Below are 23,733 nucleotides of genomic sequence, written 5' to 3' on the forward strand. Positions count from 1 at the left end.
TCAAATTAATTGAACACACTTGTAAAATAATTTTAACCTACAAGTACAACAATAAAATTTGGATCAAAAAAGATGAAAATATTTTATTATATACCAATGGGCTCATTTTTTGGCACTTAGCTCTGCAATCCTGTGGGACTATATGTCCTACACCATCTTAAATCTATTTATTAAGCCAACAAGTTTGGCTTATACAGAGATGACAGCCTTGCAATTATATAGCAAAAAAGCAATCAATCCCTAGAAAATATTAAAAAGAAAACAATTCAACTACTTAACAATATTGGTTTCAAAATAACTATTGACGTTGGCACAACTATGCAATTTCTGAGACACAACTTTAAACCTGAAATACAATATATGATAAGTATAACGTAAAGAAAATTTATAAGTAAGGTATAACTATTCAAAAATATAAATTTAGTTGTTAGTTAACAAAAGATCCTAGCAAAAAAAGTTCACTTGAATATAATAAAAACAACTTATACAGTATCCTTCTTTTATTACACTGACATATGTTTCTGTGTGTCAAACAAGTCAGCACACTTCAACTTAGCTCTTTAAAAAAATAAGTACTGTAAGATATATAAATAACAAATCTAACCATCCAAAAGTTATAAAAAGGAACTTCCCAGCGATGATTGAGAGGAGAATTGATAGACTTTCCAAAAATGAATAAATATTTAACGACTCCGTAGCCACATACAAAACGCTTTAGACAATGCCAACTTCAGCATATAAAGTGTACAAAAAAAAGACTCAAACTAAACAGAAAACAAACTGACCAAGGAAAACCATTTACTTTAATCCCCTTTCTGTCAATCCGTAAAAACTAATATAGGCAAAGCATTTTTTAGAAATTATCAATAAACACTGCCAACATAACAAAATACTAAGTAAAATATTAAACAAAAATAGCTATAAACTTAGTCTTATAGTTGGATGAGCAATATTAAAGTAATAATACAAAAGCACAACAAGAAAAATTTAAATAAAACCAACAAAACTGAAGAACAAAACAACACCACTAATACTTCATTCTGTAACTGCTGCTCAAAGAATCTATGCCCCCTGGATAACAAATGATTAAAAAATAATAATTTACAAAGCCACAATATTATATAGGTTCAACCGGAAACACTTTTAGAAGTAGATGGCACAGCCACAATAACAGCTTCATAAACTTGTTGTACTTAAAAAAACTTAGAAGAAAATCAGAAATACTTGAAGTAATTTATAAAAAAAAACAGTGGCTACCCTGCTTGAAGTTATTAATAAAGTTAAATGAACAGTTCAAGTAAAATATTATGTCCCTATAACTAATTTGGTAGGACCCATACAATTTTTTAGTAATGTTATTTCACTTGAACTTTAATTTAGAATGTAAAATAATTAATTTTACTTCTATGTTAATAATTGAATATGTTATATTGTTTATTTGTTTTAAAAATTCACTTGTTTTATTTAATTTAGTTTGCCATTCTGTATGCCAACTCTGCTGCCAGCAAGCATGTAATTTTGGCCCATAAAACTTACACTAGATGTTCTAGAACTTGTAATGAAGAGAAAAAAGATCGTGGATACATTTAACAGGAACTTTTAAATTTACAACAGATACTTTGGGTCTGTTATGAAGAGTAAAAACCGCAAATATTTTTGTTCTTGAAACTTAACCAGCAACCACAAAATGCCTGCCAACCCCTTTGTTATTTAAAAAACTTGTTGGGATTTTTTTTTGCAAAACTCCGACTAGTTTGGATTTTTTAAAATAAGAATCAAATGAGTGTTTATGAACAGATAACCAATCTTTTATTTGTTCTTATTATTGTGGTATATAAATATAAAAACTTGTATTTTTTCACCTTTTAACTATTGTTTCTTCTTTTTTTAGTTTTTAAATAAACTCTGGCTAGTTTTCAGTCTTTTAGGATAGCTTTTTTGCTTCTTTAAAGATTTGGCAACTGTTTTTAAAGTACATAGAATAAAGTTAAAACAAGGCAATGTTTTAAACATTTGTAACAAGTTATTAATGTTATCTTGGTTGTAACTTGAAAGCTAGCATATGAAAGTTTATTAATAACTTCATTTTACTTTACATAAAGTTTTACCTTAGAGTTGACAAATGTAAAATATTAAGCCTGTCAACAACTAAATAAACCAAGTATACAAGTTGTCAATAGTTATGAAAAATTATCAGAGTTGTATATTAAGTTTAAAAAATATATAGTTTAATCATTATTTAAATAATATAACTTAAATAATTTTTAAAGGTCTTATTTTTTATTATAACAAATACAATTAATGGAAGTTGATGAAAATGGTGAAAATTTTGTTAAGCAGCGCGCATTAAAACTTGGTTTTAACCCTCAGAATGAAATAATTTACAACAATCTATTGCCATTTGCTTCAGCTTTAGATGAGGAGTCACAACAAACGCTAGAAACCATAAAAAAGAATTTTTCAAATTCTGTCATCTTTAGAGATCTTAGACTGGGTTTATCTTTCTGGTGCCAACAACTAGTGACATATATTGGATTATATGGTTTTAAATTTTCAAAAGAAGACCATATTTATTTTATAAATGTTTTATATGATTTGCTAGAAACTGAAAATCTAGAGATTTGTGCTATTGATAGTATTTGTAATACTTTATCAATTTTATTATCAAAACCTTACTTACTATCAAAAGAAGATGTTCAGTTAAACTGGAAAACACTTTATAACCTTTTTTACCGTCTTAAACATTCAAAGTCGGCTCGCCTTGATTTACTTATAGTACCTGAAAAGACTAAAGAAATAGTAAAAGATCTTGTGAAGTACAGTAGAAGGTATTTTGATTTGAAAGCAACTAAAAGTATACTTAATGAGCTTAGACCATATTTATGTCCATCTGATATGACTATGACTAGTTCAACAGAGGCTTTAGAAACTTTTCTACCATTTTGTGCATATACACAAGAAGAACGTGAGCAGTCTTGGATGCTGTGGAAAGAAGAGTTTGTTTCTTTGTGGCTGTCAGTCAAAAGTGGTCCTCGTTGGGAAAGAAAATTCACTGTTTTATTTTCACGCCTTGCTGAACACAATATTGGTTTTATTGATTGGTCTAATTGTGTTCAGCCTCTTTTCAATCGCATTTCAAGAGGTTTTCAGTTACCAGTAGGTAAACTTTTATTAACGTATGCTTTTAGTGATAAAATGCCCTTAGAAGCATCTAGTAGGTGGTTAGTGAGTATGCTAGGTAGTCAAAATACTTCAGAGCTTGTTTTAAAAAACTTTGAAAACCTTTATAAGTCTATTGAAACATTCTTTCATCCAAATAACTCAGGTTCTTGGTTAAGTTCATTGTTAAATTTTACATATTGGTTTTGCGATCAACTTACAAAGCGTATTTTCAGAGAAAGATATGATACTCAAAACTGGAAACCCTTAATACCCAATGAACACAAAATTAAAGATATTGAAATTGAAAAGATAGTAAATGTAATAAAACCTGTTGCATTTTTTTCTTTGTATAACAAGAGTGCATACTCAATGAGTGTTCATATTTTACAAATGTTAAATAATTTCAGACCGGATTTAATTGTACCAGTAATAATGGAAAAAACTTATGTTGCATCTGATAGCATTACAGAGCCTTTGCACTTTAGAGCATGCTTATTAGCATTATCTCATACTTTAATTCAGAGTGTTGGCAAGTATACAGAAATACACAAACATATTGTACCACTTCTCATTGGTTGCCTTCCTGGTATAGATTCAAATGACCTTCCTAAAACAATAGCCACTTTTAAATTGATTAATTCTATAATGTTAGTAGTTCCAGTAGCTGACTGTAGCAAATCAGCTCAGTATCACAAAAATCTAAGTTCTGACCAACATGAAGTATGTATGGCTACTGCTCAGTTTGAAGACTTTGTTGCACAGCTTTTTGATAGAAGCTTAGTTTTGCTTGACAGTCTACAAAATGATGGGGACAACAATGCTGACCAACAGCCTATTTTACAAATGGAAACAGCATATAAAAATTTTATTGCTACTAGTGCAAGTTTGGTTTTATACCAAAGCTCTTCTTCTATTGTACTGCGGCAGCTTAAACATTTGTTTCAATATTCAATTACTCATTTGTATGATGGAAAAGCAGCTTTATCTGCTTTTGCTAGCCTTGCTTCTAGTTGTGCAAGAGTAGATCCTAAAACTGCATTATCAATGTTTCTACCATATTACTGTAAAAAAGTTATTGAAGATTGTGAAGAATTCACTGATTTAAGTCATGATCACAAGCTTGGAAAACAATTAGTTTGGGATTTAAAAATTTTAACTGAGTTTGTAAAGGTTGGTACTGATGAATTATTACAGTACAAAAACCAGGTGTATGAAGTTGCACAGAAAGTTCTTGTTCTTAATAATAAAGAAGCATATAAAGCTGCAGGAAAACTTGTTAGCTGTTTTATTAAAGAGCTTTTGAGGTTTAGTTTTAATGATCGTTGTAGTTTAAACAGTTCAAAAGTGCACAACGAGGAAAGTTATTTAGCTTTAAATGATTGGGGTAAAAAAATTCATGTTGAAAAAGTAGAAATAGACTGGCATGTTCCTAAATTAGAAGATTTTGAAGCTTGTTTTGAAGCAGTAGATATGTTTTTAATTCCAACTCTTAAAATATTGGACAATTGGGCTGTCAATAACAGTCTACAAAAAGATCTAACTAAAAAAGATATAGAAAACTATCTCCAGTTTTGCAATACTATTTTTACACCTTTATCTTCTGCTTTACCTTTTGAAACAGAAACATGGGATAATTGTGATGTTGAATCTCCAGTTAAATTTGAGTTTCACAAAATGGAAGAAAATATTTACAAGTTCCTAGATTTTTATGAAGAATATATGTCACAAAGCAGTCGCAAAAGTCTTAGATATTTTGTTTTTAAAATAATTCAAAAAGTAATGAACAAACTACTTCTTGATAGAGAAGATGATGTTCAATCTTTACAACAGATTATCAGCATATATGGTAGTTGTGCTGGCTTTTATGATTCCTTAAAGAGATCAATAAATGACCATCTTAAGTATTATCATTCTCTTAAAAATTCAGTGAAAAATTTTAGTAAACCTAAAAAACATCATGAACGTTATGTTATATTAGAAAGATTAAAAATTCAAGTTCAACTTAGGATGGGCTCACTAGAAAGGATTCGTTACACTAAAATGCATCATGAAATAATGCTAGATTTAATAAATCTTTCAGTCTCTAATTATGCAAAGGTAAGAAGCTCAGCACAGGCCAGATTTTTTATGGGTCTACAGGAATTTCCTTTAAACATGTATCAAGCTTATTTACCAATAATACTTAAATATATAAGCCCAGCTAATAACTCTTCACATGACCAGTACAAAGGAGCTCTTTATCTTTTGTTAGGTAAGTCAAGTTGCAGAATGACTTTAGGATTTTTCTTACGATGGGAAGTAATAAGACAGGTGTGGCCAGCAATTTTAAAAGCTCCTCACTCAGATAAACCTTCAATTATAAGACTCAGTACTAAATTAATAAAACGAATTAGTGAAAATTTTTGTACTATCATTTTAAATCAAACTATTCCAGAAAAAGTACTTAACTTATGTTCAAGTTTTTTATTAAAATCTTGTAAATACACTAAAGAAAAGTTAGAAAGTATAAATGAAGAAGGAAAAATTTTTGAAGTAAGTAGAAAGAAAAACTATCATGAAGTTTACTATAGTTTAGTAGATGAGCTTGTTGAACTATACAAAACAACTAGGTTGACATATCGTTTAAATGAAGCTTTGCTTGATATGTTAAGTGACTTGATAAGAGATGATATTACTTTACCTACTAGCATGATCAACATTTTTGCTGAAAATCTTTGTAACGAATCTTTGGGTATTAGATTTATTGCACTTAGCAGTATGATAGGAATTTTAAGGGTTATAAAAAATAAAAAGAAAACGGAAATAAAAACACCACAACAGCTCAATATTAAAGTAAACAGCAATGTTGTATTTGGTGCTAGACCTGATAATATCTGGCTAACTTATGATGGTGAAATTAAATTTGACACCAAATCAAAATATGAGTCTGCAGTGTTTCTAGATAAAACATACATAGGTTATTATTCTTGGCCAACTAAAATAAAAACGTATAGTCCTTTAAGCGATGAAGAAATATTGTTTAAGAAGTTATCCGAAATGTCTACTAGTGAAGAAGTGATTGTGAACTTGTTCATGGATCAAAACTTTGTTAAAAAATTTATTGAATACTTTTCTATAGAAAGGGAAGTAACTAAATGTATGTATAGTTTTAAAATAGCAGCTTTGTTTCGTAAACTGTTTAAAAACTATGGTGACATATTTTTACATATGTTTAAACCACATATAGAGAAGCTTTTAAAAGGGTCACAGCATTCACAACGTTTTGCTGCAGAGTTTTTAGGAGGGCTAGTTGGAGGTTCTAAACACTGGAACTATGACATGATGAACAATTTAAAGACTTGGATATCTCCTATTTTAATAGATGCTATCTATAATATAAGTAGTGAGACTGTTGATGATTGGGACAATGCCTTCCAAGAAATGGTGAGAGATCGAGATCCAAGGCGTATTTATTGGTTAATAGATCTTGCATTTGATGAGATAAAAAAACCATTTTCAAGTGCATTAGTAAATGGAGCAAGGTTAAAAATACTGCAGGGTATATTAAATCAGCAGCAGTGGCGTGTTCCAAATGTAATTAAAAAAACAATTGCAGTTTTAAAAGGATCATTTTGTGATCAATACAGAAGTGGTAGGTTAAGTGTTGGAGAATTACTTGGTACAGTGTATCAGTTTGATGTAAAATTGCAAGGAAAATCTCAATTGGTGAGTAAATTTTTTTATCATTATAAAATATATTTTTGAATGTTTGAAAAATTAGTCTTCTAAAATGAAGTGCTCCAATTTATAACAGATTTTCAAATTTATAAAAATTTTAGTTAAATATTGTTTTTTTATAGATACATTTTTCAGAAATTTACTTAAGCAATTTTACTTTTTATAATCAGTTCTACGTTTTGGTAATTTATTTTTTTTTACATTGCTGAATTGTTTTTTGATCTTATAGAATTTTTTTAGATAATTTAATTTAGTATGTTTATATGTTAAAGATGCCACTCACTCAAGCCATTAGGCTAGTTTAAACTATTAAAAGACTTATGTCAACTCAGCTTAGTTTAATTTTTTAGATCTTTCTATAAAAAGCATAGCTTCATTTATACTTTTCTTTTAATCTCATTCTAGTTTCAATGACTATAAGTCAATGATTTTCTTAGAATTTGTATAATTTTTAAGAACTAAGCTATATCTGTATTTATTTAAAAATACATAAAATACAAGCTTGATTAGCAGTAACGATTTCCATGTTTCGTCTCTTATTTATTTAAAATCTTTGCTTTATATTTTAAGCTGTTTACCACAAGCTCAAGCAAGCTTTATATATTTTTAATCAAGATTTAAACTTAATTAAGAATATTTTTTATAAAAAGTTTTAAAATAAGCAGAAAACTTTGAGCCTTGAAACACAAAATTTTTCAGTATTCCTATCACCTTTCAATATTTAATAAATAGTTTTTGAACAGTAAAGGAATTCTTCAATGTATAATCACAAATATTTAATTTCTTAAGTTTTTGTTGTAAATTACCTTGATACTAGAGCAGCAGTTTATTTCAAAGTGCTATTTTTTAACTTTTTAATAAATTGCATGATTTGTTGCTAGCTGTTAAATCATGTTCTAATTTTAGAATATTCTGTTTATTTAATTAATGTTTATTTTTGTCAGTTATATATTTAAAAATTTTATATAAATTAAAAAACTATAATAAAATAAGAGAACTTAATTTTTAAATTATTAACAGCTTAAGCTGAAGAAACGATTTCTAAATAAATCTCATTTAATTTCATTTAAATTGTTTGTCACTGTGCTCTAATCTTTTAGCTGCTTGTACTAAACTTTTGAATAAAAATAAAATTATGACTAAGTTGGTTATAATGTAAGATAGATTAGAGAAAGTTTTATAAAACAGTATATAGAAAATGTTAGATTAGCAGTAAGTGCTCGTTTAAGTTGTTATGAATTTTAATATTTTTAATTTAATATAATTATTTTTTTCTGAATAAATTAAGACTGTAGCAACTTAAATTTTATATAATTAAATAACCTAATTAGATTTATATTTACTCTAGAATAAACAAAAATTCCAATTAAAACACCATACAACTGTGATAACATAATTTACTACAAAAAAATGTTTCAGTGGAATAAGTTTAAGTCTCTAAAATTAAAAAAGTCTTTCATATATTGTATATGTATCATGTATACATACCATATACAATCTCATATTGTACAAACTCATGAGTTTACTAAAACAAACGGTTTTTAGTATTAATTTTACTAATTTATTTTTTATGTTCTATAGGAAGGTGTAAATGCAAAAGTCGATGATTTAGTATTTGACAATATAAATCTTTTTTCTATCATTTTAAATGAAGTTGATAAGTTTCCATTACAAAATTCTCCTCGTAATGAAATAGATCTATCGCACAATAGTAGCATTAATAAAAAAGGTAAGTTTAATGAACTTCTTACAGTTGTAGTAAGTTTCTTGTGTAATTTGCATTTTTAAGTTGTTTACTTACCAATTTTTACTACCATAACTTATTCAGGTGAAACTTCTATTTCAATAGAACAAATACAAATTGATGGTGAAAAAGATAAAGAGAAGCAGAGATCAGATGTGATAAAAGTTTTTAAAGTTGTAATTAAAACTATTGTTGGCAGTCACTCCATCTGTCTGCAGCCCTTCCGTAACTCTTACGTCCAGCTCCTACCACATCTTCTCCGCCTCTACCCAGCATCCAAGCATCATTCAGTAACTTCAAACGACGACGAGCTTGACACCGACGTGTCGATTTGTGTTTCATGCTTGGCCCAAGCTCATTTGGACGACGATCAAATCGATCTTGTCGTATCCAAGCTGGAAGAGATTTCCTTCTCCCAATCGTGGCACATGCGACACTGCTGCCTTCCTTACATACAAGTTTTCCTGTTCGCTAATCTTTTTACTGTTCGTAAGATGGAAGGTGTTGTGCAGAGAATTCGACGCTTGGTTTCAAGGCTGTTAATAGACGAGCAGTTCGAGGTTGCTGACATGGCTAAGACTACTTTTAGTGGCATGATTCAGTGTGAACTCGTGCCGATAGATGAGGAACTTACGAAAGAAATAGAGGAACTGCTCGGCAAGGGAAAGCTGAAGAAAAACTCGAATAATGACAAAATTCATAAAAGACATGCTGGCATACTGATGCTGAGTGCTTGTCTCTTTTCATCTCCTTACAACGTGCCCGACTGGATGCCTGATGTGGTCATGCGCCTCTCCCGTTTTCTGCACGATCCCCCTCCTATACAGCAATCAGTGAAAAACACATTCCAGCAGTTCAAACGCACGCACAACGACAGTTGGCAGCAAGACAAACACAAGTTCACTTCAGAACAACTGACAGTTCTAACGGACATGTTGGTTAGTCCCAACTACTACGCATAATAAACTAAATATATATATATATATACTACAGAAATAGTTTATGTCATATATTTTAATCTTGACTTTTTACTTTGAAGTTACTCTAGCGCCATATATTATCAAGTATTTTGCTTATAATTTTTAGTAAATTAACTACAACTTTATAAATTGGTGAACTTATGATTTCTACAATTAAGAATTATTTTAACTATCTAGGATAATTAATTTTGTGTTTCTAATTTCGTTTAATTTTTTTTATTAAAAATAACTTTTGCCTTAATAATTATTTGATATCCTTTCTATTTTTTAAAGTAATTTATAAATTTTGTTTTCTATAAATTTAATATAGTTTTAGCTAGGTTATTTTTTATTTACTTTAAAAAGTTGACTAAAATAAAATTTATATTAGATATTATTGATTGTTTTCATTTAGTTAATTGCAAAGAATGTTTAACCAAAGAGTTTTAATATATACATTATTGACAATTAATTTTAAAATAGTTTTTTTTTTATACTAATTTTATCAACTGTTCTTAAAAATTTTAAATTTAAAAATATTTTTTTTTTTTTTAATTAAAAACTACTATCAGAATAAAGTTTATTTTTATTCTAATAGCTAAGAGTTGTATCAACTGAAATAAAAAATATTTTTTAAGTAATTGTGTGTCAACGAAACAATAAATTATTTTCTGTATTTTAATTGTTTATCTAGACTTTCATTATATTAGTATAATCATACTTTTTTAAACTTTAGTTATATGAAAATTGAAGTTCTTAATTTTATACGCTATATCTGCTATGTACTTGAGTTTTGTCATAAAAACTTGAATTTTTCTTCACATGTTATTTTAACTTACTTATATGATGAAGAAGCTATAGTAAGTCTTAAAAAAAAATTTGTTTAAAAATGTAAGCTTTTAAAAATGCTTGATCATACGAAACTTATTTCAAATAAATTTAATATACTACATTTTTGTTAGAAAACCAACTAGAAATAACATTTATTGAAAAGCAAAATACTATTGATATTTATTTATATCTGATACTTTTTACTCATTAATCAGTGTAAAGAAGTTAAATTTTCTTAAAAACTTGTTGATTTCAATTCATAGGATTTTTATTTGTAATTATTCCGATTTTTAGTTATCTTAAAGTATTTTTTATCAATACATAATTGTTCCTCTTTATTAAATTTTTAAACTAGATCTATAATATATCTTCAAACTAAATCTTTAAAAAGCTTATTGGTTTAAGTTTTTATCAAGCTTATTATTTTGAAAAAGGTCAAATATGCACGAAGACACTTTTGCACGAGAGTAAAAAAATAAACAAAGTTATAAAAAATAACAAGTTAACGACCGAGGGTTAAGGGTATAAATGATAGTGAAAAAAAACTAAAAATTATTAATAAATAAAAAACAATAAAGAAAGAAAAAAGTTACCCACTGAGGTTAAGGGTGACAGTGATAGTAAAAAAATATTTCAACCCGGGCAAAAGTTACCTTAATTCAAAAGTGTCCTTTCGTGCTATTTGACACCGACCCTAATTATGCATACATAACAATTTAGGGTTTATTTGTATTTTTCGCAATTTGCCAACTAATTTTTTTAAAGTAGTTTGAAATAATATAAGAAAGGTATAAATGTAACAAGATAAGTAGCTATTTTCAAAGTATACAAGAAATATTTTTATTAATGTTGGGAAGAATGTTATTAAAAAATAATAATATTTACTGTCATTAAAAAATAATTATAAGGTGTTTTTTTATCTTTATCGAACTAAACAAATTACTAAGCTACTAATAAAATATAGAAAGTTTATGTTTTTAAACATCTACTTTCGTTGAAGCAAGTTTTAAAATAATATGTTTAGAAATAAAAGTTAAAACTATCTAGTTTTCCAGCTAAATGGTTTTCAATATGTATGCAAAAAAATTTTCATATTAAGAATCTAAAAAAGCTATCATTAAAATTCCTACAACTTAACTTTGTCCTGCTGCATAAGTATGTATTAAGTTTATAACTGAGAAACGTTAATTTATTTAGTTATAAATATTTTTCAAATCTTACCAGGTTAATACGTTGCATAGTTTAGCTATTAACTACAAAATTATATTTTTACAAATGTGTAACTCTTTGAATAAATAAAAAGAATTATAAGTACAGACAAGTTTTCTAAAGTAAAACCACTTTATGGAATAGTACTTTAAACAACAAATTTGAAAGCTTACACATAAAGGAACAATAAAATTTAGGGTTGCCACACACTTAAGGAACTCTAGGAATTTTCAAATTATAGAAAACCTCAAGGAGTTTTTATTCTTTTTTTTTAAACTCAGAGCAGTTTTAGTTTTTTCTAAAAATTTCAGGAAATTTTTAGATTTTTTAAAAAATCTCAGGGAAAACTTTTTCTAGATCTAGAATGAAATTTAGTCAATCTAGTATTAATATTTTGTTTAAAAAAGTTAGTTTTATTTATTTTTAAATGCTTATTTATAAATTATTTAGCCTTGCGGCTAGTTCTTCAATATTCTTAAAATTAGCATTGTAATTTTTTAATAAATAATAAAATTTTTAAGGATTAAAAAAACTCTAGGAAGTTTCTGATCATGCAGGGAATATTTTTTGACTCAAAGAGTGACAATCCTGAAAATTATAAGATAATCGTAAAATTGTTTGTAACCAAGTTCTCTGGCTGTTGGGATGTTCTTGAGCAAGCTCAATAACTAAGTTCTCCTAATAAACCAAAATGCATGTTTATTCAAAATCAAGTATTTATTATTACCTATAAATTATTACTTTATTTAAAAAAGTTTCTGCGATAAACTATTTAAAATTATACACGAGGAATTTCGTGACTTAAAATTTTTTTGTTAACAATAAAAAAATAATTTATCATACCAAAGAGACTTTAGTTCATTATGTAAACAGAAACGACTATAAATTTTGTGATTGTAATTAATACTTGCTTATAAGCCTTATCAAACATAAACAGTTAATCTTAAAATAATATGTTTAGAAATAAAAGTTAAAACTATCTAGTTTTCCAGCTAAATGGTTTTCAATATGTATGCAAAAAAATTTTCATATTAAGAATCTAAAAAAGCTATCATTAAAATTCCTACAACTTAACTTTGTCCTGCTGCATAAGTATGTATTAAGTTTATAACTGAGAAACGTTAATTTATTTAGTTATAAATATTTTTCAAATCTTACCAGGTTAATACGTTGCATAGTTTAGCTATTAACTACAAAATTATATTTTTACAAATGTGTAACTCTTTGAATAAATAAAAAGAATTATAAGTACAGACAAGTTTTCTAAAGTAAAACCACTTTATGGAATAGTACTTTAAACAACAAATTTGAAAGCTTACACATAAAGGAACAATAAAATTTAGGGTTGCCACACACTTAAGGAACTCTAGGAATTTTCAAATTATAGAAAACCTCAAGGAGTTTTTATTCTTTTTTTTTAAACTCAGAGCAGTTTTAGTTTTTTCTAAAAATTTCAGGAAATTTTTAGATTTTTTAAAAAATCTCAGGGAAAACTTTTTCTAGATCTAGAATGAAATTTAGTCAATCTAGTATTAATATTTTGTTTAAAAAAGTTAGTTTTATTTATTTTTAAATGCTTATTTATAAATTATTTAGCCTTGCGGCTAGTTCTTCAATATTCTTAAAATTAGCATTGTAATTTTTTAATAAATAATAAAATTTTTAAGGATTAAAAAAACTCTAGGAAGTTTCTGATCATGCAGGGAATATTTTTTGACTCAAAGAGTGACAATCCTGAAAATTATAAGATAATCGTAAAATTGTTTATAACCAAGTTCTCTGGCTGTTGGGATGTTCTTGAGCAAGCTCAATAACTAAGTTCTCCTAATAAACCAAAATGCATGTTTATTCAAAATCAAGTATTCATTTTTACCTATAAATATAACTTTATTTAAAAAAGTTTCTGCGATAAACTATTTAAAAGTATACACGAGGAATTTCGTGACTTAAATTTTTTTTTTGTTAACAATAAAAATATAATTTATCATACCAAAGAGACTTTAGTTCATTATGTAAACAGAAACGACTATAAATTTTGTGGTTGTAATTTATACTTGCTTATAAGCCTTATCAAACATAAACAGTTTATCTTAACATAATATAAAAATTTATACCCTTTAATATGATACATTAATAAAATACTATAAATTTTTGAAACTAAACAAAAATATGTTCTAAATTTTAATTAAGTTATAACCTATTAAGACGTTAAAACTTAGAGAATTATACAAGCACGCATTGGAAGTTCCAAAGAATTTGTTTTAGACGCTTATACTTTATTGGTGCAACTGCTCATAAAGTATAAAAAGCTCTACAAAGTAAAGCTGTCAGATTTAAATCAGCTAACAGTCACACGTATTCAACACACATGAATTGAATATTTATGAGATAATTTAAAAACTCTATCTACAGAGTCTTTGAAAGATTTACGCGCAGTAAATACAAAAAGAAGCATGTAAATTTTTTTTTTTTTATTTTTATTGTAGGTATACATTTGTAAATATGTACAAACAAAATGTTGTTTTTGTTTGGTAGTATTACCTATGTATAAGAATTTATGATTAAATTAAAGAACAACAGTATAAAAATGTGATATAAACTTAGTTAAGGTATAGATTACTACTAATGTAAGATTTTAAATTAAATATATAAAACTACAAATCATTTAAAAAGTTACTATTATAAAAACAACGAACTATATTTTACATAGTTTTATGCCAAATTCTAAATGATATTTACTTTATACACAACTAAAATAAAAACTACTAAGTTGATATCTAATTGAAAAAGACTATAAATCTACGTTTTTGCATTTTTAAACTAGCTTAAAATAAATCATTGATAACTATCAAGCTTCAAAAAAAAAAAAAAAACATTTCGTAAACATGGAAAGATTACGGTATATAAAGAAAATAAGTTAAAAACAAGAAAGAATACCAAATATTTAAATAAATTAAAAAACTACATTAAGTACTAATGAATCACGGTATTGCAAACCGTATTTATAAATAAGAAAGTAAAATATATTACTTTATCTCTATATTTATCGGGTATAAATATGTATAGCAACTAAATTTAGTGGTAAAATAAACAACGAAAGCTATGTACAATTCATTATTTTTAAGAACAAAAGATACAAAATGGTGCGCAACGCTAGAGTTTTCTACACATTAATCTTATACGAACTTTAACATCGATAAAAATGGAAAAGACGATATTTCTGAACGTAGAAATTCTATCAAATTCTTTTCCGGTCATTCTATAGTTCTCGCAGTCTCACGTTAACTATTTTGAGTCGTACCACAGCTTTTTTCTTCGGCCTCGAAGTGTTACGTAAGCTGTTTTATATCGTTCTATGGTTAACCTCTGAGGCCTCGCAGTCTCAAGCTAACTATTTTTTATCGTACTGCCATTCACGTCTCCCGCCTCGAAGTCCCACTCGACTATCCTCATCCCTACGGCCTAAATCCGATCCGTAGGGTAGTTGAGGTATAATAACCTGTTTATCGATGTGCTTGACCGTTTATATACATTTTTACTCTCTCTTTTTCAGTTGGCTTGAAATCTTTTGCGGGTGGCATGTTGGAAGTTGTAGGTGTCTCAGCATGTTAAAAGTTTCAGGTTTCTTGGCATGTTGAAAGTTGCAGGTGACTCGATATATTTAAAGTTGCAGGTGTCTCAACAAATTTTTGTTAGTCAGCTTACATTCTTACCTGGATTTGCACACGGCACTTAATAGATACAAAACCGTATTTTTTGCCTTTTTAAATAAAAAAGTAGCGAGTAGAATTTTAAATATAAATTAGAAAACTGTTGCTATTATTTATTTGAAACTCATATTTTAAGAAGAATTTTGATGCAATCATCGATATATGGACGATTGAAGTGAAGGAGTATAATTTCACATCAATGTCTAACAACAGTTTATTAAAATACAAGCATTCAGGTCGATATAAAAGATAACACTGCGGTGTGATAGAAAAAACACAAAATACATATTGTTTTACTTTCTGTTTAGAACTTTTTGTAAAACTGGGTGATAAAGGTAAAAAAAAAAGGGTAATAGCTGGGATGAAGAATAGCCTTTTGTTGTGGGGGTAAGTATACAAAAAACCTTACACTTTATTTAGTAAAAGCTATTTATCTTCTATTGCAGTTACTGTTCTTTTTAAAAAGCATGCTTGATAGATTAAACTCGCAACAATAAAGGTACGACATTTTATAAAGTAATATAATCTGTTTTTTAACAAGGATTCGTTTGCAACAGTAAAGTTATTTATTAATATATTTTCTTTTTTTTTATTACTACCACAAAATTTTGATTATCAAGGTCTCAGAGAGTTTTTAAAGTAGTAATTAGGATCTCTACCACTATTCTTATTTTATTGTACAGTAGTAGTGTAAGCGATTGCTAGTAACTTCTAGTATCATTACACTAGATATGCTCGGTAGAAAGTCGGAAAAATCTAATTTTAAACGAAATATATGATGTTTTTGTTTTTTAGTTTTGTTATTGTTTATTGAAGAACAAAAAAGCGCTCAAAATATTTGGTCCTAGGACTTGATGAACGAAAAAACATTTCGGTTATCTATATGCAAGCCACTTGGATACCTTTTAACTTTTTTTTCTATCTTACTAATCAATTGAAAAATTTGTGTTCTTTACTATTTTAGTTCTAACATTTCTCATTCTAAGACTACTTTTTTAATTAATGTTTTGTATTTAAGGTATTTTTATTTTTTAACAATATACTGATTTTTTTTATACAGCAGCGCTTTATAAAGTGTGAACAGAGTTTTTGATAAACAAGTTAAATCAATTTCACATATATAACTTAACGCTATTTTATTTTATTCAAACAATTATTTTCTAGCCTTATTTTATTTAAAAACAACTCTTAGGTCTTATCTATACTCGCAATGCATAAATATTAATAAATCAACATTAAATTTTGAGCTTATTACTTAATATTGTGTTTCATGCGCTTGGACAATGATCTTATTTATCAAACTCACTAGCAATGCATAAACATGAAAGTCATAGTACTAGTTAATTGATTAAAATAATAATTAACTTAACATTATAGTGTAATCGTCATTTTCCTAGCTATTGCTGTAAAGAGATACTGCCTTCTTCATCGCCGTAGTTAAACCAAGTTAATTTTTGATGTGGTTTATTTTGAGATCTCAGGTCTGTTATGTATAGGTGGGTGTCACTTTTGCACGCAGGGTCACTTTAGCACGAGGGAAAATTTCGCACAGCGACACTTTAGCACGAGGGGACAATTTTGCACGAAGGGTCATTTTTGCACAAGGGGTCATTTTTGCACGAGAGTGAAAAAGCGTATAAAAAAAAAATAAATAAAAACTGGAAAGTTAAAACAAACTAATAATAAGAAAAAAAGGAAAAAAAGTTACCGATCGAAGGGTTTGGGTTAACAGTGATAGAAAAAAAAAACATGCCTAACAAAAATTGTTAATAAAAAAACAAGAAGAAACAAATTATAAAAAACAAGTTAAACTAATAAAAAAAGTAGCTAATTTTTTTTACTCTAGATTAATCATCTATATACGCTGCTAATTTCCTTCAAATTTAGTACAATTAAACCCTTATTAACCTTGTTTAACTGTTGTTTATAATATCAGGTAACTTTTAAAATTATAAGTTAATGAACAAAACTAGATTTTTGAATTGTGATTAGTTTTAAATTCAACAACAGATATTGATGGATTCATAAAAACGAGCGTTACTTTGACTTGAATAGCGTTTTTTCGTTTATATAATTTTTTAACCAAACTTTAAAACCTATTATTTTCAGTTTCTGAAATGCTAACTTAAAACTTTTTATCTATTCTAAAGAACATTATTTTGCTTAGTTTTACACAAAATTTTTTATCGAATTTGGGTTTTAATTTTGTAGTTAGGCTCCTTTAAAATTTTTATGCTTTTTTGCATTTTTACACTTTGCAAGGTTTTTTTTGCAATTTTTTTTAATAATTAACATACTTATTAAACTAAGTTTGAAGACTTTATTAATTTAAAAAAGAAAAAAAAATTATAACATATGCTTAAATATTTTTTTTGGAAAAGTTCCAAATTTGCACGTTTTGGTTTTTTTTACATGGTTTTTTAGCAAAATTAAATCCTTTTTTTAATAAGTTTTATTTGTAACAGACTTATATAATTAAGTTTTATAACGTTATTATACTTTTTCCCAACTTATTAATATTTTTTAAATATATGACCCATGCAAGTTTTACCAAAATTATTTGTTTACGTAATTTGAGGGATTTCTTAATTAAACGCTTAGAATATAGGTAAAACTTGCATAGGTCATATATTTGAAAAATAATAATAAATTGGAAAAAAATTTAGTAAAGTTATAAAACTTAATTATATAAGTCTGTTAAAAACAAAACTTTTTTTTAAATAATTTACTTTACTATAAAACCATGTAAAAAAAACCGTGCAAATTTGGAACTTTTCTGAAAAACTTATTTTAGCATATTTATAAAAAAAAATAGAAAAAACAAAAATAATAACGTAAAATAACTCAATTTAAAAAGTATGTTAATAATAAAAAAAATACAAAAAAAAGAAAATTGTAGAAAAACATTGCAAAGTGAAAAAAAGCAAAAAAACATTAAACTTTTAAAGGGACCCAACTACAAAAGTAAAACCCCAATTCGATGAAAATTTTTGTGAAAAGCTAAGCAAAAAAACGTTTTTTAGAATAAAAAAAAATTCCAAATTAGCATTAACAAAATTGAAAATAATTGGTTTTAAAGTTTGGTTTAAAAAAAAAGTTACAAAAAAAGCCATTCAAGCCAAGTTGAATTAACGCTCGTTTCATAAAATCTAACAGTACTTTTTAAATGAAAAAATTTACAGAGAGACTTTAAATTATTGGTTGAATTTGTAGGTATGCTTCATTGAATATTTAGCAATTTTTTACTGATAAACTTGATGGATTTTTTTGTAAAACTGGTAGAGTTAGGGACTGGTAGAGTTAAAAATAATAATAAAAACCAGGGTAATAGTTAAGTGTTTAGATGAGGATTAAAAAAAGGTATCATACATTTAAAAAGAAGTTAAAAAAATTAGTTTAAGCTGAACAAATTACATGTATAAATAATGTATATGTACATGTACAAATGTATACAATGTATATGCTTTTTTAAGCTAAAATATTTGCAAACTATCTGTTTTATCAGCTACTAAATTTTAATGATCCACTAAAGAAATTTTATTTTAAAACCAGTCTCATTCAAAGATATTGTGAGAAGAATTCAAAAAAAAATGAGTTTTTTTGCCATGTATATGTGTCAACCAACCTTGCCAAATTTAATTCAGAGAGTTTTCAAAGCTGTATTTAGGCATCCTATACCATAAGGCCATTAAGTTTATTTCTTAACAAAAAGTTAACTGGTGTTACGTTGATGTATATCTTGTTTATAATCTGTATAATAAGGGAGATCTCACCTTCTACTAAGGGTGTAAAGAAATAATCTATCTTTATTACTAAGTTCATAGTTTAAACTTATCAATTGTATGATTTAAAATTAGGATTACTAAAAATTTGAGGTTTGTTGCACAAAAAAAGCAGACAAATGTTCAATTAGTTTTTCAAGGAAAATGACAACAAAAAACTGTGGTTCATACCTTGATATTACAAAGCTTTTTTACAATATTAACTCTATCATTCAAGTTAAAATTAAATTTAAAATTTATAAAAACAGACTTTAGGTTAAACTTGAAAACTTTCATATAGGAGCAAATCTTATTAAAAAATAGTACATCTCTATGGCCTTTAAGAGAATAAGCACTTGAACAAATCAGGCTAGTTTTTGGTCACTTAGGCTAGCTTTTTTTTCTTGGTGAGTTTTAATCATGTATTATATATGATCTACTGTAATCCTAGCATACTAAAATAAAACTATTTATGACAAAATGTAGAAAAATAGATAATTCTATTGTGCACATAAAATTTCATTAAGTGAAAAAATATTTTTTAAATTGACAATTGTTTTGTCATTTTATATTATAAAAAGCTGGTTATTATGTATATTAACAGTTCTTAACATGTTATTTGTACATTAGATGTTCAAAACATAACAATTTTTGTTTTCTAATAGTACTTTTGTTTTTCATATTCTAGTGTGCAGAGAATTCATTTTGTAGTGTGCACAGCTTTTGAAAAAATTGGAGACCACTGGTGTAGAGTAAGGCTAGGAAATTTATGGCTAATAAAAATCTGTAGTCTGCTAATTGTCTTTTAGCTTTAAAACAACATATGAAAATCTTATTGTTTTGATTTTTTCTAACTAATAATTTTTAATATATAGTTTGTTAAACGCCAAAAAAAAGACGCTCAATTTGTTTGGTTTTAGGACTTGATGCACAAAGAATCTTTTGGTTATTTAGTCTAACGTCTTGTCCAGGACATAAATGTGCTTGAAAAAATTATATACAGTAGTGCGTATTATATGATGATATATAATAAAATTTAAATTTTACACAAACAATATATCATAACAATAACTTTTTTGTTATAATAATAAAATATTTTTTTTAAAAAAAAATTCATTTAAAAGTATCTAAACTTTTTAACAGTATCTTTTCAATGCTGTTATGCTGTTCAAGACAGTTTTTTTTACCTTAATAATAAAAAAGACGCAACAACTTTTACTTTTGATAACCTGGAAGAAATTTCTCAGAAAATCTTTTGCAACCCTGTTATTCTAAAGCAATTTATAAACCATTTTAACTACAAGACATTATAGGCTTTAACTTGTAAATTTTTCTTAACAAGAAAGTTTTATTCTGAAAATTTTTTATTCTTAAAAAACTTTTATCCTTAAAGATAACAGAAATAGATCTCAACTTATTGATAAGGTTAATGATGTAGCTTTTAATAATCAATTTACGAAAGATTTTATTATTAACTGATGATATCTTTTTTGTTGTGAAACATGGTTTTTAAAAAGTATTGGAAGTTATATTCTTATTACATTTTATTAGTCTTTGTATTTTAGCTTAAATAGACAGATTAATATACATACTTTAGAAAGTTTTGGTCGTACAAGTTTCTGAAATTAAGTTCTTTCTGGCTATTAACTATTGTTTTAACATAAAATATATAAAATATAAAACTTATTTTAGATCTCTATTTTTCAACATAACCATCAAAAACAGTAGATTAAACGTTTTAAACAAAATCATTTTATAACTACTAAAGGTGTGGACAACAGCTTTAGGGTTGCCACTCACGCCAGAACAACTTGACAGTTTGAACATTTTATAAAAACTAATGCTGTCTCAGGACAGTTGGGTGTTTTATAAAAAAAACTTGAAACAGTTTTTTTTTTACCTCAGGCCAGTTTTTATAGGTCTTGATAAAGATTTAGTTAAATTAGTTAAATATTTTAATTACAAATTTTGTTAAAATCTTGATCTTTATTTGTACTAGATAGCTAATTCATATTTTTAGAATTAAAAAAACAGGATGACTCAGGACAGTTTAAGGTTACTCAGGATAGTTTTTTTGACTTAAAGAGTAGCAACCCTGTAAGATTAAACTGAACTATATGTATCAATAATGTCAAGGTTGTAGTGTACATAATTTAATTATTACTTACATTAATAGTCTAAACTAACTCATGTTGAACCTTAAAATAGTTTTATACAAATTAGCATGATCAGTGTTTGAGTTTTGAGTACTTTCTTTTAATTATTCAGAATAAAATTTGAATTAAAACAATATCTATCTGTGTATAATATTTTTTACTAGTCCTCTTTATCTAATTAATTTTTTTCTATTATTATATTATTAATTTATCACATAGTTTCTCTTATAGCTAATTTTTATCATTCTACTAAGCTTTAACCATTAAATACAATGAGTAGCTCAGATGAAAGCGACAAAATTGTTCAAATGAAAAGTGCCAAGAAGCGTAAATTAGATAAAACTAAAGCATCTAAAAAGAATCATGATGAAAAACAAGATGATGACTGCGATGGAATGATATCTTTAGGCAATATGAAATATGCTTCAGTATCTGATTTCAAAGGAAAGTTGTTTGTAAACATTCGCGAGTACTACAGAGACGGTAGTGGTGCATTGAAGCCAGGAAAGAAAGGAATTTGCCTTAAGCCTCAACAGTGGGAAAAACTTAAAGAGAGTATGGATCAACTTGATGAAATGATCCAGGAAAAGTCTTAATGATATATCGTTGTAATGCTGCTATTTTATTGTGAAATTAGTTGAATATGTTTGAAAAGTTTTGTATATAGACAATTTTCTTTAAGTAATAGTTTCTGAACTTTTTATTTGTTTGACCCTTTTTGTTAAGTTTCATTGAATGATTTCATTTGATAAACTATGTTCATACTTAAACTTGAAGTTTATTTTATTTAATTTTAAATTTTAATCTATTAATTTCTAAATGACTTGTTAGAATTTAAAGTTATTACACTAAAAAGTTATCGGTAACATATGTAATCATATAAGTTAAGGCCAAAGAGTCTATAAATTTGTTTATTTAAAAATAAATTATATGCAATAACATGAAAGTTTAGATATAAATAATATAGAAGATAAAAACTTACTAATGAGTTATAGTAATTTTAATAAAAAATAAGTGATACATATTGACCCAAAACTTTTCATTGTCAACTTCCATATATATTTTTAAATTCACGATGATCTAATTTTCCTTCATTTTTTGAGCTAGGGATCTCTAATTTTCAGAAAAATTTCTTTATGCAGTTTTAAAAAACTTAACACTTCGGAATTTTATAATTATCGAATACAAAGTATCAAGTTTAAATAAAATAGGTGAAATTTTTTTGGTGTATTTATATTTTTCAAAAAGTTTTAATTCAGTATTTGTCTAAATTGAATGTAATGCTTTATAAGTTTTATTTGTTACAAACCTAAACTTAAAGCCAGCGACTTTAAGTATTTTTAAATTTTTGAATAAACCAATTTTGCAATATAACTAATTATTAGTTACTTAATAGGTAAATCTAAATGCTAAAACTGAGCTTTGCATGCGGCTTTGAAACTTCCGAACAAATGATTAAACTTTCAAGATTCTAACAGCAACAACATTATAAAAACAAAACTCATTTGTTCTATAAACAGGATTGCCAAAATACCTATAAATTGACAATTTAGGGGTGAAAAACCTGGAATTTGAGAAAAAAAAATCTAATAAAATCACTGAAAAACCTGATATTGAATAAACCAAAAAAAAGTTTGTATATTTTGAAACTTTTCATTCAAAAACACACTTAAAGTGGCTTTATAGTATCCTTTAAATGTTGTTATACTATTTAAGTCTGTTTTTTTACTTTGAATAAAAAATCTATCCGTAATTTTGTCAGTAAAAACCTATAAAAAAGTTTAAAAACCTAGAATAGTTTTTCAAAAAACATTTGGCAACCTGTATAAAGTAATGAGTTAATACCTTAAACTTGTATAAAACTCTTTTATTTGTCGTTTATACTTAACTTTTATGATGAAAAAATATTAAAGTTTTTATAAGAAAACATACACCTATAGTTTGTTTTTCTTATTACATGTTTGAAGGTAAACTTTTTTTTAAACTTTAAAGACTTAAAAAAGGTTTTTTGAGTATCTAGCTTTTTTAAACTGAAACATTCGAAATTAGTTTTATTAAAAATTTTTATACAGATACTGCATGTTCAGGAATAATGATAAAATTGTAAAAAAATGGTTGCTCTTTTATAGCTGATTATTGTCTGTTTTACTTATTCAAAATTATTCTAAGATCAATTTTTAGACTGATAAAATTAAGACTTTTCTTCCATTCAAAATTTGGTAACAAATTTATTATTTTACATCGAGAACGGCCAATGTCAAGGATTTGTATTTTAGTTAAACAATTAAAAATATATATATATAAAATAATGAAAATTATACTAGACTAGTCGTATTCGGTCTTCAAGTTGTACGACTCGATAACCGAAAGGTTTTTCGTACATCAGGTCTTAAGACCAAACATTTTGAACGCTTTTTTTATCGTTTAATAAGCAATGTTAGTAGTAAGCCGAAATTTGTGCTTAAAACCTGAAACCTAAATTTT

At 26.5% G+C, this 23,733-nt stretch overlaps 2 protein-coding genes across 2 annotated transcripts; both read left to right on the forward strand.

Annotated features, from left to right (window-relative positions):
* Positions 1–2,281: 2,281 nt before the first annotated feature.
* Positions 2,282–9,844, forward strand: LOC145843345 (proteasome activator complex subunit 4A-like). Its single transcript, XM_082950810.1, has 3 exons — positions 2,282–6,867; positions 8,461–8,608; positions 8,708–9,844. The coding sequence occupies exons 1-3, from the start codon at positions 2,302–2,304 to the stop codon at positions 9,583–9,585; spliced, it is 5,592 nt and encodes a 1,863-aa protein (XP_082806936.1). The 5' UTR covers positions 2,282–2,301; the 3' UTR covers positions 9,586–9,844.
* An 11,641-nt stretch (positions 9,845–21,485) lies between these two features.
* Positions 21,486–22,013, forward strand: LOC145842236 (activated RNA polymerase II transcriptional coactivator p15-like). Its single transcript, XM_082949655.1, has one exon. The coding sequence runs from the start codon at positions 21,522–21,524 to the stop codon at positions 21,843–21,845; it is 324 nt and encodes a 107-aa protein (XP_082805781.1). The 5' UTR covers positions 21,486–21,521; the 3' UTR covers positions 21,846–22,013.
* Positions 22,014–23,733: the final 1,720 nt, after the last annotated feature.

This window comes from Thalia democratica, chromosome 8 (genome assembly GCF_965202585.1).
Source record: "Thalia democratica chromosome 8, ktThaDemo2.hap1.1, whole genome shotgun sequence".
In the NCBI taxonomy this organism is placed as follows: domain Eukaryota; kingdom Metazoa; phylum Chordata; class Thaliacea; order Salpida; family Salpidae; genus Thalia; species Thalia democratica.